The sequence below is a fragment of the Triturus cristatus genome, chromosome 6 (genome assembly GCF_964204655.1).
Source record: "Triturus cristatus chromosome 6, aTriCri1.1, whole genome shotgun sequence".
Lineage (NCBI taxonomy): Eukaryota > Metazoa > Chordata > Amphibia > Caudata > Salamandridae > Triturus > Triturus cristatus.
This window is the reverse complement of record NC_140589.1, coordinates 701112116-701131671: the sequence shown is the minus strand read 5'-3', so window position 1 is coordinate 701131671 and position 19556 is coordinate 701112116. Positions and strand designations below refer to the sequence as shown.

Here is a 19556-nt window from a genome sequence, read left to right as displayed (position 1 = left end):
TGAAGAAATCGGTCACATACCCGACAGAACCACTGTAGCTATGCTTCGTAGGGAGCATGAAAACGCAATATGGTCACCAGCCAAACATTTTATTATTAAATCTAAGCCACTGGTAAAATTAAGTTGCTGCATAAATTGGATGTGCTGCAAGGCTTCCCTTAAAAAGGCTAGAGGGGAATCACCACCAGCTACCACTGGTGATGTCCTCTAGGGGAATCCTAGGTTTGCCCACAGAGTGTGGCATAGAACTCTAGTCAGGCACATCCAGGGACGGCTCCTCCATTCACCCCTCTGAAATGCCCCTAGAGACGAAAAATAAAATGGTAATTAAGTTAATTCATTACCATTTTATTTTTCATCACCCCATCCCGAACAGAGCGTCAGGACGGGAGCGGGACAACTGCTGACTGGCAGCAACAGAGAGAGCAGGGCACTTTCAGTTTAAAGTGTGCATGTCTTTTTGGCCAGCAGTCTTGCGACAGCCAGCCAAACATGAGCACTTTAACCCTCTCAAGACAGCTGGGTTAGAGAAAGCAGAAGCCTCCAGTGCTCTTCTAAGTGCCGATAGAGGCTGCTCCCACCAATCCTGTCTCTGCTCTCATACTGGTGAGAGCAGCGCCAGGATTGGCTTTGGAGTTTGGAGCCTGCCTCGAGGAGAGAAGATCATCGAGGAGGACGTCGGGCTCGCAGTTAAGAGCTTTTAATTGTTTTTTTTTGTTTTTTAATGTCTTATCCGCCTCACCACCCTCAGGACAAGCTAGCCGCCACTGGGCACATCACTAAAACTCAAGCACCCTGGATCTTCGCAGAGCTCTGCTGACTGTCACTGCAAACCGAACCACCTCCGAAAGTATTCAAAGCTCTACTCTTCAACCTCAAGCTGAGCTGCTTCTTCTCCCCTTTTTACTTGAGTTCGCACAGGGCACCACAGGAGTGATTCAATATGGATATCAGAGTTCAGGTTACCTCACATCCCCTTACAGTTCACAGGGTCATCCCACTCTAAGAACAGAGCTCTTGTTCTGCAACTACAAGGAAGAAAGGCAGAGTTGCGTCCAACTTGTTAGGGTGCTACCCACACCCCACTTTTTAAAATTAAAATACAGAGCAAGTATGTGAATGAATATAAAAAGACATTTAGATACCATGGCCAGCAATACACAAAAGGTGTGCACTGGTATAATTTTATATACATTTCAATTTCCTGGATGAATGCGAGTAGGTGACTAAATAATGGACTGATGACTGTCTGCGTAGTCAGTTATTGTAGCTCTTCTTTTAACAATTTAATGAAATCCATGTGAAATGCCCACTATTACACATTTACTTATCTCTCAGAATATATGCAACACATGAACTCAAAGTAAATAAATCATTTTTCATGTAGAAATTGTTATGATCCAGATTTGGAAGAAGAAATACCCTCATTTCTACACTTTCTATTCGAAAACAATGCAGGGCAACAAAGACTTGACACTGCAAGTGGCTGGCAGTGACTGTAAGTAAGCCCGGGCAGAGAGGGAAAGTGAAAGATCAGTATTTTGGGTTTCCTTCAATGTCAGTGGAAAGTGTCCCCCATCCTAATTATGGTGTTAGTGTACCTAGAAATGATGTTAGGTTGTAACCCTAGAGTAGGCTTTCATTGCAGAATAATTTTGAAGTGTTTACTATATTCTGAATGACACAAATTCAGTGGTGCTTGAAAACACAATCCCAACCTGTAAGGAGTCGAATGCATTTGGGGTTATCAGCATTTTCAAGGTAAGCACAAGAAGACAATTTTGATGGGCCCCAGTTTAGTATTCGGACTGCTCATAAAAATGTTTTATAAGTGGCTGGACAGAAATAAAGCCTCTTCTGCACTTAAGGCGTGCTTTAGGGTTTTGCTTTAGGGCTGAAACGTTCACTTTATCGCAGATGCATACCGGTTATTTTGAATCTAATACCATAATTTAAAGCCATTGAGAAAAGGTTATCTTCTCCTTCGTTACCAGACAGTCTCCTATTGTTGGTCGTCTTCCCTTGGCACTGCTGAATACACAGCTCGTGGTTAGCACTACACATTACACCATTAAAACATATCATTTAATTGCTGCAGTGCCTTCTTTGGAAGGGAACCCTCTTTGGAGAAGGAACATTATTTCATCGAAATGTAATCAGGTAAAAACTCTTCAACTCAAACAATTTTTTAAATACTACATAAAAAGGATTTCATCAAGACATTAATTATTTGCCTATGTAAATGTTTTCCTCACACAAACATCTTATTGTACACTTTAATCGTTCTCTTCGTCTTTTTAGCAGTATTTTTTTTCAAGGATTGCTTTTGCCTTTTCTACAGGCCATGCATACACCTATGACGAGATCATGTATATACCGTTTGATTGATAACGGTTTAATTAGAATTATTTGCCTCAATTATACACAACTGAAATATATAAAATAATTGCACAATTCCATCTCGAAAAATACATGTTTAGCATTGCAAACACATGTGACATTGACATGACGAGATCGAGAAAGGCATCATGTTGTAAGGCCAATGTGGCTATCGCAGTGTCACTGGAGGTAATGCATCAGACACGGTTTCCTTGGAGTGCCTAGTTTGGAAGTTCATTTCTCCAAGCAACCTTTAAGTTTTGTGGCATCCAGGATGACAGAATTGACCTGCTTCCAGAATGCTTCCTAATGGATTACTCAGCTTCCTTTACTTCACTGACAGGTTGCTAAGAGCGTCCGTGACCTCAGTGTTGACTTGTGCTGAAATGCTGGCTGGCATGATATCCAGACGGATGTCATACTGCTGGTCCATGCCGAGATAGCTGTCACTCATCAGATACACGGTGTAGATATACCTGACGGATAAAAAGAAAATATCATTATGTTGCTTTCCTACAATGCAGGTACGCACACCTTAATATAAATTTCTGCAGCTAACAAAGCAAATGTTTTTCTTTTGGGGACAAGCCTGGAAATGACCTGTGGACCTATGCCCACCAGGGTTCATAAAATAGTACATGAAAGATCTTGCCCCGAGAATTTCACAAGTGGCATATAGCTAATTTACAACAGAGATAAAGAAGGCTTGCGTGCTCCTCTGCTAAAACAAGCATTAAAAAACCAACATGCCTAGACTGTAAGACCTATTGGCTTTGCCAATGCTCCCCCCCCCCCAATCTCCCCCGCCCACAGAGTTCAGAGCATGTGCATGTCAGCGCATATGCAGCAGCCGTCTTTGAGTGATTATCGTGCATAGACAGGCAGCCATCTTGGAATGGATTCAAATCCATTTAAAGAGAGTGACCCATCAATAAAGCAGTGGGCGGCAGCGAGTGCAAACGGAGGACAAAAGCTAATAGATAATGAAAAGAGTTGGGGAGGGAGTAGAAACAGGGGAGAGAGAAAGAGAGGAAGAGAAAATATTCCTGCATGTGCTGCAATATTATGGTATGACATCAGCAATGGAAGGACACACTGCATCCAATCACCATACAAACCAAAATCTTCGTGGGAGAGACAGAAACAAGAATAGATAGGACATCTATTGAATCAGGAGCAGTAAACTGAGACAGTCGAAAATAGAAGTAAACAGTGTAGTATCAGAATATCATAGTTTGAATGTTGTCTGACCTAATTAATGTGCCCTAAATATTGATTACAAAAATACTGTCCCACTGGAACTCTGGGCAGGAATTCCAGGAAACGTCTTGTTGACATCAAGGGGAGGGGTCACACAAGCCATAGTGGAAGGATACAAAAAGCTCAAGTGAAGATACAAGGCAGACCACATGATTTGCCAGTAACGTTGGCTGAAAGCTGTGAAATACCGGGCAATGGAAGCGGAAGTAAAGAACTAGACTGATAAGCCCTTTTTGTTCTCCCTTCGAGGTAGGAAATTTATTTTGAGGGCAAACTAGGCAGCTGGAGTAATTAAGACTGATGTAAGCATTCAGAAGTTGCATGACAACTTTCTGGTGTGTTGTATAGCTGTCGGATTTGGCTAGTTGGACGGTGTATTCAGATTCCCTCACTTTTCTAGTTTTTCCCTTTTCTGGTTTCCTCGTGTTAACAGTGTTGAGCTGGCTTCTTGTTCTTTACATATTCATCCTTCTCCTTGGGGCCCATGCCTGTATTCTGGTCAGCGTTAGAGTCACAATAGTGCAACCCACCTCGGAGTTCAGTAAGCAATGACCAAAGCTGATTGGATGAATTGCTTATGCCTCTGTATTTACTCACCTGATAATTGTATGTTTCTCTGTGATAAAGATGTACATCCTCTAGGCCTGCCGCTCCAAAGAAGCAAACAAGTGGCACCTGTATCTCTCTCTATCCTCTCGTTTCCCCTCATTGTCTCTGACTGTGTTTGTGTGACCTACCTACTGACAGCTATTTCTGTAAACGATATTTAGGACATGATATTTATGACAGACAATACTTTTATGTATGATAATCAGGCATAACATCGGATTCTGTCCTCTATTTTTGAGCTCCTCACGAGGGAAAGAGGGATGGCTTATGATGCTGAATCTGTTGGCAGCTTTTAACAACCTAGACCACAATATCCTTACACAGAGATTGAGGAATGTGGTGGGAAGCTCAGGGAGAGGTCGTTTATATCGTTCCTACATGAAAGCCTGACACTCGAGAGTATGGATTAAGCTTCTCACTCATGCTCCTTCATACGTATGTCAACCTTCTGCAAGACCGAGTGTGAGCCTAAAAAATATTCATGGCTGTACTGATAACACCCACATTATCTTTGAATGATCTAAGATATTAGGTTGACGGTCTGTTTAGGGAGGTATAATGTTAGATGGACAAGGATCCTCTCATTTTAAATGGTGACAAGTTGTATATTCTGGTTGCAGTCTCACATGCCACCAGCAGAAAACAAAAAAGCTTGCCAACCTAGTTTCAAGATCAAAAATGTGAAATAGCTGCTAATTTCAATGTCCAGACACTCAGGATGACTTTTGAGGAGAGAATGTCCCTTAACAGCTGCACTAATGCTAAAGTAGCCTCTACGAACGATCATTTCAATTTGAAGCATAGGCTCAGACCATTGTTGGAAGACAAGCAGATGGCATCTTTTGGGAGAGTGACTGTGGTTGCAAAACTTGATTGGCTTACCTCTATTTACATTTCAAAATCGGGAAGATGAAGGTGGTGCTGAATTCTACTGCCAGAATAATTGTAGGGCTTGCCAGGAGAGATTAGGATTTGCCAAGTCACAAGACCCTGACTTGCAAAACCATGCATGGCAGAGGTCCTGAATATTTGAAAAAAGTTGACAACTCCTCTGTTTTCAATGAAGTTAAATAAACTGAATTTAAATAAACTGCCCCACTGGCTGTGTCCAAAGGATATTAGTAAAAATACAAAGTAAGCAAAAACAGCAACAACTAAAACCAGAATCCATGTTTCAACTAAAATTGAAAAGAAGACATGACTATTTAGAACGTTGCAATGAGGGAAAGTTTTTGCAAATGGATACTATTGCCCCAGTCAAAACATGAACCAAGTTCAGGTAAAAATTGAAATGTACGTTTACTAGTTCATCTGAGAGAGAATAAACGACCCCTGATAACTGTTAGTGCCGGAAAATTAGATCAACAGAAATTCTTTGGAAACTAAGATGTTAAGTTCAGCAAAGAAACGGTATCTTCACTTTGGGGGTGCTTATAATGGCAGGCGAATCGCCACCACCGAGCCGGCAGTGGCGATTCGCTCACCATCCCAACTTGATTTACCCCCTGCCATATTATTATGGCGGGGGTATTGCAGCGGCGGAAAGTTCGCCCGCCGCTTTTCCGCCAGTCGGCAATCGTTACGATTGACGGCTGGGCAAAGCTAGGGCATAATATGGTGGTGGTGAATGGAAGGCACCACCATCCATATTATGATACCTGGTTGAAAAGGCCTTTCCATGGTGGCGATGCCGCCATGGAAAGGCTGGCGGGGATGTGCATTGGGGGCCTGTTGCGGGCCCCCAGGGGAGGTGGGGGGGTGGGGGGTGCACTTGGGGGTACCCATGGTACCCCCCTGCATTTTCATGCACAAGGTGGCAGGCAACGCGCGGGGCCTGCCACGTAGTGCATGGTAATGCACAACATGTCAATTTGGCATTGCTGCAATGTCAAATATGCGGACTGCGACCGCCAGGTGGCAGTCGCATCCTATTCGGCGGTGCGAGACCGCTGCACGAATGGCGGGCTGTTCCAGCACCGCGAGGATGGCAAGCAGATTGAAATGGGCCCCTTTGTCCCATGCAATGATGAGTTTTTTACATTTGCCAAGAAAAGCATGCGAGTAGCAGAATTCTCAAGCCAATGCAGGATCAGAGAAAATATTTTATTTTGACATAACCTCGGACCTACTGTGTGTGTGTATGTGTGGAGGGTAGCGACATTATCAGAAGGATATCACGTAGAGTTCTAACAATCAATAACACCTACTGCTGAAACAAAGGTGTTTCTGGCTGGGCAGTGGTAGACCGAGAGGTTCAAATATTTACTTCGTATGGCAGTGGTAAAATGTGCTCATGCAGGAAATGGTGAGGTTTGTTGACAAAATGCATCTTCATATTACTTACAGTATGGATAGTAACGAAGTAGATGTCAAGGGCCAGTGCTTATATTTTCGAGGAAGAAATGAAATATATCCTCCCTTTTTTGCTTACAACAACGTAACTGTGGCGATTCCAGTGTGCAGCAAAAATGCGATCCTTTGCGTAATGCAAAAATGACTTGGGCTTAAGAAAGCTCAAATTCAGTTAAATATAGTTGGCATACACTCCCTCTGACCATAAAATATCAATTATTAGGCCCAATGTTATTAAGGTCTAAATGCTGGATCCTCGTGTTTAACAGCTAAAAGATTTGAGGCATTAAATGAACTTTAACAAAATTGCTAGAATAGACTGATGGATTTGAAAACCCTTTGATTCTGAAATTTAAAGGACTACGAAACTGGAGTCAGTTCTCTTGACGGATGAGACTTTCTCTTGAGCGCTGAAGTCCACCCAGGAGGTCATTGTTTCTCCAGATACATTAAGATTTTGTGTGAGGTACAGAAAATACTGTGGCTAGATCATGGAGAAATCCAGCATGCAGTTTAAGTTTATAATGAACTGAAATCTGGGAAAGGATACCTCAGGATTGATGCCCAAATGGCAATTCTTTCAAGATGGAGTTTATTGGTACAATGCAACCATATGAGAAAGCAGTTAGGCTAAAGCAACCATGAGGACTATACTAAATATCCTAAAAGCTACTTTCAGATCGAGCGCAAAATACTTATAGTGGTGTTCACCGACGATAAAACTGATCAGTTTTCTCTCATTCTCCCTTATTGTAATCTGAATGTGGACATCCTGTAAACATAATTAACATATCCTGTGGTGTGTCACGTAATGCAAGCAATATGAAGCATGCAAATAGAATAAATAAATGATCATTAAAAAGAAAAACTTGAACACAACATTAACATTGGAAGATGCACTGAAGCACATTCTTTTTTTAGCTAAGATTATTTATGGTTTTGGTAGTGTGTAGTGCCAATTCCATAAATGCACGACATAACAATTCAAATAAAATATCAGCAGAGCAGCAATGAAATTATGTAAAGCACAAATAGTTTGCACCAAGTTTTGGATTTTCTACCAATACATGCTTCCACAATTTTCCATGTGGTGTTTACTTATTCTGCAGCGTTCCTTCTACATTTTTTAAATGTACTTCAAGTTCTCCCCTTTCTGATTTTAGCCGTAGGTCTCTGTTGAAAGCACTTTCTAGACAATCATTTATTTTTATTAATAATGTTAATCAATACAGTAAATGGGCCACTTGTGGGTGGGCTAGGAAGCTTACAGACCAATGCTCCAAAGGAGATCTACCACACAATTACTACTAATACACATTATTTAAACAATGAAAATAGCTGACAATGACATAGTAGGTTCAAACCACTATACCATGGGCATGTAACACATTGTGGCAGGCGCCCTGTTTACCTTCAAATGTTCCGCGTGAGAAAGGGCAAAAAAAACTTGACCAAACCCTTCAGAACTGAATCACACCACCCTTTTTCTGTGAGTCATTAAAAGGCTAGACAAAAGTTAAGACCAAAGTGAGTTTCTTTTTTGTGTATCTTGTATCAAAGATTGGGCACTTTGTATAAAAACCAAATAGACAAATGCTGGCATAAAAAAATTCAAGTCACACACATATATATTTGTTAAGATATGCACAAAAAATATGTGTAGACTCTAAAACTCATGTTTTCAGAAATGTCAGTGTTAAATCTTATAGCATTGTAAAGAAGTATATGTGACAGGTAATGTTTTCCCCTAAGCCTATGTAGTCTCTTTTGCCCGACTAGTGGCAGCATTGTGCCTAGCGCCAAGACACCTCGGCATATGTGCACTTTACAAATATTTTGCTTACTTACTTATATAGAATTCCTTAATAAATAAATATCTTTAAGAACAAGCAGGAAAAATAGCCTTTAGAATGAGGCATACATGTTTTATGGATGTAACACGGGGATCACTTAATTTTAGGTATTATGACGTAAGGGATAGTTTTTGGTTCCAAGGACAGGTGATGCACATTCCAAATTCAGAATGCTGTCATCGAAGTACAATGACTGCTAAGCATATTAATATCTTATTTAGACCAAGCGTAGTAAATGCCAGATATTACAATGCTTTTCATTGTAATCTTTTCCCCAAAACGTTATAAGTTACTGACTATACAAAGGAACTAAGATCTTGTTAAGTTTGTTACCTTACTTAATGCCACCTAAGCTCCTGTAGTAAATGAGATCGACCTATATTTAAAATAGTATATATTTATCTTACCTTCCAGTGGTTTCAGGAGTATAAAACGCCATAGAGACTGCAGTTCGACTTCTGACGTATGCCACTCTCTTTAGTGCAATAAGCTCTTTCTTATCTACTTCTCCCAATATCAAAAACCATCCTTCGTCTTTAGCCTTGGGAAAGCGAGGCGCCAACGCTTTACTGTCATGTCTTCCCTGTAACAAACAGAAAGACACGCTCATAAAGAAGTAACTGGAAGGAGAGTAGTGAGCTTCAAGACTAGTTACATTACTGCTTGTTTAAGTAACATCTTAGCTGAGTTACTTCTTGTTTGTTCTTTGACGTGAGCAGTCGGACATTTCCGTATGTAGCAGGATATGCAGTAATTAATGGTGGGGAAAAGATATCAGAGTATATGACTGAGGCATTATACAAAGTTGCTGATTGTAATGAGTGATCAGCTAAACAAACAAAACATATGGAAAAGTTACATGGTGTTGATGCACCAAAAAACTATTTACGGTTTGGGAATGATGTGCATCTTCAAGTTATCCTTTCTCTCCAATTTAGTTGGATGGCTCCTCATGTTAGTTTTAAATTCAGAGTGTGGGGGAGGCTCTGTTATCAAGTGGTGTTGGTGTGACCAGCATATTCAAGCTTGCGGATTGCAAATTGTTGGTGTGTAGCAGGCCATAATGCCTACAAGGTAGTGTAGGAAAATACCATCAATATCTTTGTAAAGAATAGTCAACAGCTTGTAGAAGCCATATTTTTAGTTGAGAGCCACCCAGCTTATCTTGTATAGTTGAATAATATCCTCGTAAAAAAGTGAAGAACCTTCTGCACTGGGGGGAAGAAGTATTGAACAAGCCTACAAGCAAGCTGTTGCAATGATTCAATTTACTAAGTACTAGACAATTAATTACTGCCTTAGCGGTGTGGAATGGGAGGAATACGTAGTTTCCATATATTAATTATTTGGTATTGTGCTGCAGTGGTGGTGGTAGTTATGAACTCTTCAATACACTCTGAAGGGTTGAAAAATATAACTATTTCTAGTCGACGAGGCAAAGAACAAGGTATTAGTAAGAAATTGGATAAGTAGGTGAAGCAGAGGAGGACGAACAGTAGAGGATCTAAAATTTGGAAGAGTTTGGCTTTAGAGAAGCAGAGAGGAGTGCAATAAGGAGTCAGGATTGACAAATTCGTACCAGCAGAGAACTTCTTCATGATACATTTATTTCAGTAAGCACAGGATAAAAAATAGAACAAGAGTGGGGAAAAAGGGGGAAGGAAACAGAATCAATGGGAGAAATAAAAGAGGAGTATAGATTTAGTCAAAAGATAAGGAGGGTAGGGGAAAAAAGAAGAAATTAAAGAGGAACCAGGTAAATTAAGGTTGAGTAGCTTTTAATGAAAAAAGTTAGTCACAAATATGCGATGGAGGTGAAAGTGGTAAAGGAAGATTAAGGGAGAATACCAACCTGGAAATATAAAATTATAGCACAAAAAACTCTAATAGTGTCTGGGAGTGGGTAAAGAAAGAGAGAGAGAGAATAAAGGTCTCAGTTTAAAAAGGAGGAGATAGCAGGACGGTTCAGATGAAGGATGAAGTTCCTAAGGAATTTAAGTAGAAACGAGGCATAATTGCATGGGGTGGGAACAGTAGGTACAAAACGCAAAAGAAGAATGGCCAGAGAACGGAAGGTGTTGGAATTCAATCGCAGGGAACAGGAGACAAGGTTGACAGAAGGGGCCACAAAGGGTGATAGAGAAAGCTAACGCTCTACCTTCTCTAGGTTATGTGGGGTTTGACTGAAAAATGAATTGGAGATAATCAGTGACACAGGGGTAACAGATCGCTTCACTGGAAACCTAGGAAGAATTTGAAAGATCGAAGCAGAATTAACAGAAGATCGATACATAGTAAGAAAAACGTAGGAAGGCTTTTAGTTGGACAAAAGGAAGTGGAAGAGGGGTAATAAGCAAATAATTGGCAAAAAAACAATGAAAAGTTGTAGAACAAAGGGAAACTTAGGCACTCACACAGAATACGATACAAGCAATCCTTAAGAGCGAAATTGAAAGGATGAATATATAAACCACGTGAAAATGTGGAATAGGATCTGAAAAGATGGCTTAGCCCGTACAGCACAAAAAGCCTTACCTGTATTAAGTGTTTAGATCAGTGGTTCCCAAACTTTTGACTCCTGAGGACCCCCATTGAGTCACCACTGGAAGTCGGGGACCCCCAAGCAATTTGCAGGATTTAAATTTCAAACATTAAAACAGTAATTCGAAAAAAATAAACACGTGTGCACACAAAACAAATACTCGAATTACTAAGGATTTTAGGGGCATATTTACAAGTCCCTATCGCCATGGGAACGTCACTTTTTGCGATGTTCCTGTGGCAATAGGGGCTTCGCCTTATTTACAAGGCAGCGTTAAGCCACTTATTGTGGCTTAACGCTGCCTTGTAAATAAAGCCCCCTTTCACGCAATGTTTAGCGTGAAAAAGGTGGGCAGTGGGAGCAGTGGGCGTTTCACTCTTTAAGGTCAGCTTAAATAGGAGACAGGACCAAAATTAAGACCATGAAAAACCTGGTCTTAACTTGGCGAAATGAGGAGAAAGGCCTTATTTCTCCTTGTTTTTGCTTTTTCCAACGGAAAAAGTAAAACACCTCTGATTGTATATGTTCAGGAAGGTGACTCTTCCTGCACATAAACAATCTTTAATATAAATGATGTTTTGTAACTTCCATGTGTGCTGCATTAGGCAGCACACATAGAAGTAAGAAAACAGCATTACAAAATTGTTCATGTGCAGGAAGTGGGAACATAGCATCAGGATAATGATAGACTGGGAATAAACATATGTTGCTAACTTTTACCATGCAGTTTGAAAGCAGCTCTTTGGTGACAGTTTATAGGACACTGCTAGATTACCATTGTCCCTTATGAATTGCACAGTGACAAAAGAATCTCTGTGACAAAATCAGTAACCCACTGACCTATGCACATAAAATACTGTTTTTTAAAATGCATTGTACACATTCTTTGTAGTAGGCATATTAACCCTCTGTGTCACATTAGAAAAGTCAAAGCTGCCACTGGACACAACTCTCATCTCTCTCCAGCAGGTACATTAATCACTGGCATTTTGTTGACACTTTTATAGTTGCTCGAAAACTGCTAAGGAATTTTGCAGTTCTTTTATAACTGCTGCCTGCGGACCCCCTGGGAATGTGCCACGGACCCCTGGGGGTCCTCGGACCCCAGTTTGGGAAACACTGGTTTAGATAGTACATTTGTTTACGATTCCTGCACATACATTAGCAGCAGGTAACGTATCACTTTACACTTTACATATACTCTACATAAAGTCCATTCAATTATAAATACACTAGAGCTATATATACATGCTTCACCTTATTTAAAGATGTAAATGTAGCCTACTCTTTCTCTCACTTATCCTTTCACACATGCAACAGACAAGTTCATGATAGGGAATAGAAAATGAGGCTTCATGCGTGTGATCTGGAGGACCTCACTTATGAAAGAAGCATTACACCTGGGGATGTGGTAAAATGGCCACTGTGTGGTGTACAGCTCTGACATAATTCAACTTGCAGAAAATGGGTTGCATGAAATCTAGTGGCCAACTAGCTGCACGCAGCTACAGCCAATGTACGGCTGGTCATTGGTGGTATGGGTGGTCAATGATTGATGATTACCTACTAGTGAAGACAAATCTCTACATTAGAATAGCATTCATAAATAACTTCTGGTACTTATTTCACTTTCAATGTCTATGTGATTGCTGACTAGGATCCAGAGAGATGTGATGTGTAATACACTACCTTTTGGTGCCCGGTGTGGATCCTTTGCAGGTTCACTTGAAGCACGTACTCCTGGTCCGCATTTAACTTGGTCCATGTGCTGTCTTCTCGCATGCTTGCTGCTGCAGTGGGGAGGCGCTGCTCTGACTGTCCCTTGTCATCAATCCAGCCTTTAATACTTACACTGACCTCGAGAACTGGCAGATGTGAAACGAAATTCCAAGCCTGAGGTGAGGAAAAAAGGTAATTAGAAAGTGCGCAAATAAAAAAGATAAAGGCCAATTTGAAACTGTGGTTCAAATTTTAAAAATTGACTTTTATTGAAAGCAGTAACAACAGTTCAATCACACTTTTGAGGGAATCTGTGACCTCTTTAAGAGTCCAGGTAGTCTATGAACAGAGCATGTCAGAGAGTGAGCATCCATTCATACACTGACAGTGCTTAGCCACCTTCACCCTTTCAGTCACTTATCTTCATTCTTTTGTTAGGAAAGTGAAAAGCTAATGGTGTGGCAGTACACAAACCTTGCTATATGTGACTGAATATAGCTTACCTGCAGGTTTGAAAAGCACATGCAGATGAACAGTTCACAAATGCCCACTTACCTACAGGAAAATATGTAAAATGTCCTTAAAAAGCTAACTCAGACTTCCAGTAAGCAGAGTGTTGTAATCGGAGTATCTCTGAATGGACTAATACTCAGCTGTTACTAACAGTACTGTGAAACGGCAGATGTGGCAGTTGCCTTTTCATGTATAGATCGAGAAAGTGCAAAAAAATTATTAAATGCAAAAGCCAGGATATGGTGGTTGGTAGAGTTGGTTATTGGATCAGCATCAACGATTATTTTTTACAACACAACAAACATTAAGGCAACTCGCACTACGTTCCAGTGCCCTGGACTTCTAAAGAGCAGCATTGTCAAAATTGTCCACTCTCTGCCTGGTGTCCCCGATTGGTAACCCATGCTATTGATTCTAATGGAACACAAATGCGTTCAAACTTTGATAATAAATTAGCCCCTGTTAGGTTCATCCTTCAACCCTCTACATTAGAATAAACATTGGAAAATGTGGCAGAAGGACAACCTTGCAGATGTTCGTTCTAGGACAGTGGTTCCCAAACTTTTGACTCCTGAGGACCCCCATTGAGTCACCACTGGAAGTCGGGGACCCCCAAGCAATTTGCAGGATTTAAATTTCAAACATTAAAACAGTAATTCGAAAAAAATAAACACGTGTGCACACAAAACAAATACTCGAATTACTAAGGATTTTAGGGGCACATTTACAAATCCCTATCGCCATGGGAACGTCACTTTTTGCGATGTTCCTGTGGCAATAGGGGCTTCGCCTTATTTACAAGGCAGCGTTAAGCCACTTATTGTGGCTTAACGCTGCCTTGTAAATAAAGCCCCCTTTCACGCAATGTTTAGCGTGAAAAAGGTGGGCAGTGGGAGCAGTGGGCGTTTCACTCCAACATCCTTTGATTTTGACGCTGCCCTCTATTTACAAGGTCAGCTTAAATAGGAGACAGGACCAAAATTAAGACCATGAAAAACCTGGTCTTAACTTGGCGAAATGAGGAGAAATGCCTTATTTCTCCTTGTTTTTGCTTTTTCCAACGGAAAAAGTAAAACACCTCTGATTGTATATGTTCAGGAAGGTGACTCTTCCTGCACATAAACAATCTTTAATATAAATGATGTTTTGTAACTTCCATGTGTGCTGCATTAGGCAGCACACACAGAAGTAAGAAAACAGCATTACAAAATTGTTCATGTGCAGGAAGTGGGAACATAGCATCAGGATAATGATAGACTGGGAATAAACATATGTTGCTAACTTTTACCATGCAGTTTGAAAGCAGCTCTTTGATGACAGTTTATAGGACACTGCTAGATTACCATTGTCCCTTATGAATTGCACAGTGACAAAAGAATCTCTGTGACAAAATCAGTAACCCACTGACCTATGCACATAAAATACTGTTTTTTAAAATGCATTGTACACATTCTTTGTAGTAGGCATATTAACCCTCTGTGTCACATTAGAAAAGTCAAAGCTGCCACTGGACACAACTCTCATCTCTCTCCAGCAGGTACATTAATCACTGGCATTTTGTTGACACTTTTATAGTTGCTCGAAAACTGCTAAGGAATTTTGCAGTTCTTTTATAACTGCTGCCTGCGGACCCCCTGGGAATGTGCCACGGACCCCTGGGGGTCCTCGGACCCCAGTTTGGGAAACACTGTTCTAGGATATAACTATACGGTGCAATAATAGTCCAATGTGTCCACAAATTGCAGTGCTTTCTTTGTAGCCTTCAAATGACAACAGCGCTACTCCTGAGCAACATAGCGTGTAGGGAGTGTTAACATTTTCTCTCATGTAAAGTATTGTGACCAAAATATACATTTTATTTCAAACATTTCTTTACACACTCATTTCATTGCATGATGAACTCATCGAAAATGCAATACACTGAAATTTTAATTTGGAACAGTTAGAGTAAGGATTAGGGATAGAATGGGGCGAAGATTAAAAGGAAAGGGTAAAGATAATGGTCAGATCAGGGTTAAAATCTATGTTCATTTTCCAGGACGTTGCAAGCACAATCTTACAAGACATTACAAGCACAACACTTCCGTAAGTTTGAGATCCTGTATAAAGACCTGCCCAAACTGCCCCGTAACTCTAGTAGGGTACCCCAAATACATGATGGATGATCCCTTTTATGCTAGTACATAACACATTCTGATGTATACGACAATCTAAAGTTAGATGTTCTGTTTTGAAACTGCTCTGTCTCTTTTCGGCACCTGAAAAAACAACAAAAAGTTGGTGGTCTAACCAAAATCTCCTGGACTCATTCACAAAGAAGCTAAAAGCTCTTTTGGCGAAAAGGCAATGTAAATGGTTGCCCTGTTAGGTAGGGTGAGTGTGGAGAAAGCACATAGGAATGCTGATCTAGTGTTACAGATAAAATTTGGGAACAACCTTTATTAAGATGGGCCAAAAGACGCTTATCTGATCGCAGAAGAAATGTGCAGCTGCAACTGCCCAACTCATCTTGCTGAAGTGCTTGGTACCAGAAATACAGTATTCAAAACAATAGTTTAAAGGAGCAAGAAGGTTTTGGACCTAGTGAAAAATGTAAATAATAAATGTAAGACCCCAAGAAATAAAAATAAACGCTTCAGGAGGAAAACTCTTCTGAGATCCCTAAGGAACATACAAAAGGAAGCTTGCACTGGAGGACCACTTATAGGCTGAAAATGTGACAAGATACCCCTTCAACATCACTAAACTAAAAGACCATAAATTGCTGGTCTTGTTGGCTCCTGTAGGAAAGTGTGTCAACCTTATGAGTCACACACCAAGAAAATAATCCCTTCCAGTCACATGTGTAAATGTTTTGGTAGAAGGACCATGTCAACTATGCCTTCTGAAAGAGGCCAGTCACTTCATGTGTGCCTCTCTGCCTCCCCACAGGCAGAAAAAGGATGCCCACCATTTGGTAAAATACCAGCCCGCCTGCAGGAAAATATGATCAGGTGGCTTATCATGTCATCTTTGCCCAGTTGGGAGCCACAGGGATTCTGTCTGTTCTTTGAAATTTCAGTTTCCTTAGATTCACAGAAAGGCAGGGTCAGAAAAACACGGGGTGGAGATACAGATGCAGTATATAAAGAAGCAAAGAGACAAAATCCTTGGAGCAGGTGAGGACACGTGTCACTTGTGTAGCTAGAGGAAAGAATCATCGCTGGAGTGCCCCAGAATAAATTGTCATCAGTCACAATCAATCTGTTCAGACTGTCTGCTTGAGTGTGCTTCGTTCATGTTAGGTCTGTAGTTACGACTGATACTCCAAGCCTAAATAAGTAACATCAGCGTGTTAGGTTCTCTTCAAACACCGAAATGGTAGCATCCTTATGTTGACATAATCTGAGCAGTTTTCCATGGGGACTTACACCATACACCCCTGCATTAAGGAGAAGAAGGATGCCATGGGAATTTGAAAGGCCTGACGTTCAAGCAGAATGATGCAAACGAGTCTCCGTGAGAATGAGTACACTATGTGGGCTGCAAAACACAGTAGAAAGGTATCTAAAACCACAATACCTGAGGGCAAAGCCTGCTACAGACACCAACATAAGGCGATAGTACCCTAAGATTAACCTATGCCGGTTTACTCATGTCTCCTCGGAGATTAAAATCACAACCTGCAAAAGCCATTTCAAACTCAGGCATATCCAAAGAAACACAATATGGGTCCTAGAAAGTGGAGAAAAACTACTGACTAACGATCTACACCTGAGTGAAAGGAGCAGACTACACAGAGAATGGCAGACACTGTCTCCAGAGAGGGATATCCTCTTTTCCTAACCATGTATAAGGCCGTCCCTATAAACTGGGGATGCTAAAGAGTTCCACTGAAGAGTTTAGCATATTGACAACCCAGCTAGAGCAGCAGACGGCATGTCAGCTGGGTATTTACCAAGGCTTGGTGTGAAGAGTCCACTCTTAAGAAGCAGGTGTCGATATAAGGAAAGATGTGCACTCCTGGGCATTTCAAACAAGCTTTCACCAGCACCGTAGCCTTGAACACTAATAAATGTAACACCAAAGGAAGTGTTGTGAACCACAATAACGAATCTGAGGAGTCCTAGGAGTCCAGGAACAGCAGCTCAGCTAAATAAACGTTGGGAACCACAATACCACACCTGAAGAGTCATAGAGGTCAGGTCCAGGAACACCAGCCCAACCAGAGGAATCATTGTAAACCGTAATACCAAATCTGAGGCTTCCTAGAGGCCCAGGAACACCAGCCCACCCAGAGGTCCTAGCGCATGCAAACACTTGAACTACGGCCAACATGCTCCATTTGTTTATGAGCAACAACTAACTCGCTAAGTGTACGTCCCTGCTTTTGGGCTACATCAGAAAATATCTGGGTTAGCACAAGCAAGCACTCATAGGGGCAATACCACATTGATTCCCCATTTCTGGAGCAAAGGCTGCCCCTTCTTACTGGTGGTTTCTTCATGCCAGTTGATTTCTCTTTTGCTAATTAAAGTTTACAATCCTCCATAAGCACATAACGTTTCTTTTAGTAAACTACATCTCACTGAAACACCAATCCATCTAGCAGCCGTCCACAACGGACAGCGAGGGGACACATGAAGCAAGGCGTGCCTTGAAGAAGCTGTACTAATGCGCCCTCTTGCTGCCTTTGCCTAACTAAGAATTCTGCTTTTTACATTAAGGCAAAATTATGTAAATATGAAATGTATTTCTGCGACAATAAACATCTTGGCGTTGTGCTGCAGATATCCTTTAGATAACATGCAACGATATCCTCGCTCTATGAAAAATACATACATATTCAAATAAAAATAAAATCACAATATTTACAGAGAATATCTGAATAACAATCTTTTTCAATATATAAAACTATTTCTGTATATATTTCATAAAGAAAACCCTTTTATATTTTGCAAAAAAACTGCAAAGACATTTCAATAGCAGCCAAACATATTTATCTGAGGATTAATCTTCATCTATTGAATCAGACGAGAACACCTCCATGCATACAATTATTTAATTAGCAGCCAAATCCTCTGGCAGGCAGCAGCCGCTGCAGGCATACTGATCGAGCCGGAGATGCAAATCTCGCACTAGTACTGCCTTTTCTCATTACTACTGCAATTAGCACTTAAATTGATGCTTTAAACCTACTAATTTCTGGAATAATTCAGGTTTTTTATGTTACCTGGGATCGCCTCGCTGCAGAGACGACACCAGATTGCTACGCAAATTGAAGCACTATTGAGCCAAATACCCATCATCATATCAGACAGAGCCAATTTGCATTTGGTTTTAAAGATAACAGAATGGCAATTTACGCAAATAAATTAAGTAAGTTTACTTCAGAGTTCTTCCTGAACTAATTTAAACAGTGTTTTTATAATTCTTCCTCAGATCCGTAACTCTGCCTGTTATCAATGTCTGTGGAAGATACCAGGACGCCGGTGAAGGAAGCCTTGTTCTGATGCGGAACAAGGCGGCTTAATTCGAAATTCTGAGAAATTAGTTAGAAATGTGATTCTCACTGTAACATTTTACATTTCTTGATTTTGGCAATGTTTTACCTCAACAAACTGAACCATTACAGAAATAGTTTTGATATGATTTCAGTGTAAAACACGCACAACTAAGGTCCTCTCATCAAAAGGATAATCAAAACTCATCAATCTCAGGTTTATGCTGAGCTGAAAACCCACTTGAAACAGTCAACCATCAGCTGTCCGCACATCTGACACCAAATGGCATTCTTTCAATTGGGAGTCAGACTTCACACGGGCAGCGAGTCAAAATGACTGAGGGGCTGATTTCGAGTATGGAGGACAGGGTACAACTGTGACTAAACACTGCGTCTGCCAAACTCTTGGCCTGCCTCCCTATTTAGAGTCAGGCGCGCCGTCAATGGTGCCCCAGTTGTCTCCATCAACGGAAAGCTAAGTCTGTGGACCGGATGGAATCCTGGCAGACTGAGTAAGGGGATAACACCAACCACCCTATTTAGGGCCGACAGTCCGATATCCTTTTTTCTGTTGATCATTCTCAGAATGCACCTGAATGTATTGTATTGTATTTGCATTTATATAGCGCTTACTACCCCTGACAAGGCGTTGAAGTGCTTTTTTGGTGAGTAGCACCCTACTCCTGAACCCATAAAGAATTAGTGTTGAATTAGTATAGTGAATTATGAAAGTAATTTAAGTGGTGGATATGTTAGTTATTTGGATTGAGAAGAATAGTGGAGGGATAGAAGAGGGGAAAAGGTTTGCATTTATATAGCCCTTGCTACCCCTGATGGGTTGTTAAAG

General features: G+C 40.9%; 1 protein-coding gene across 2 annotated transcripts in view; it reads right to left on the bottom strand.

Moving 5' to 3' along the window:
- Positions 1–1142: 1142 nt before the first annotated feature.
- The window catches only part of ASCC3 (activating signal cointegrator 1 complex subunit 3), a 2113369-nt gene continuing 2094955 nt past the window's right edge, over positions 1143–19556 (bottom strand). For both annotated transcript variants that reach the window (XM_085611187.1, XM_085611188.1), the window contains exons 40-42: positions 12685–12888; positions 8861–9036; positions 1143–2855 (exon numbers count right to left, since the gene is read on the bottom strand). In XM_085611187.1, coding sequence (XP_085467313.1) covers positions 2708–2855; positions 8861–9036; positions 12685–12888 — 528 coding nt within the window. In that variant the 3' untranslated portion in view covers positions 1143–2707. The remainder of the gene's footprint in view (positions 2856–8860; positions 9037–12684; positions 12889–19556) is intronic.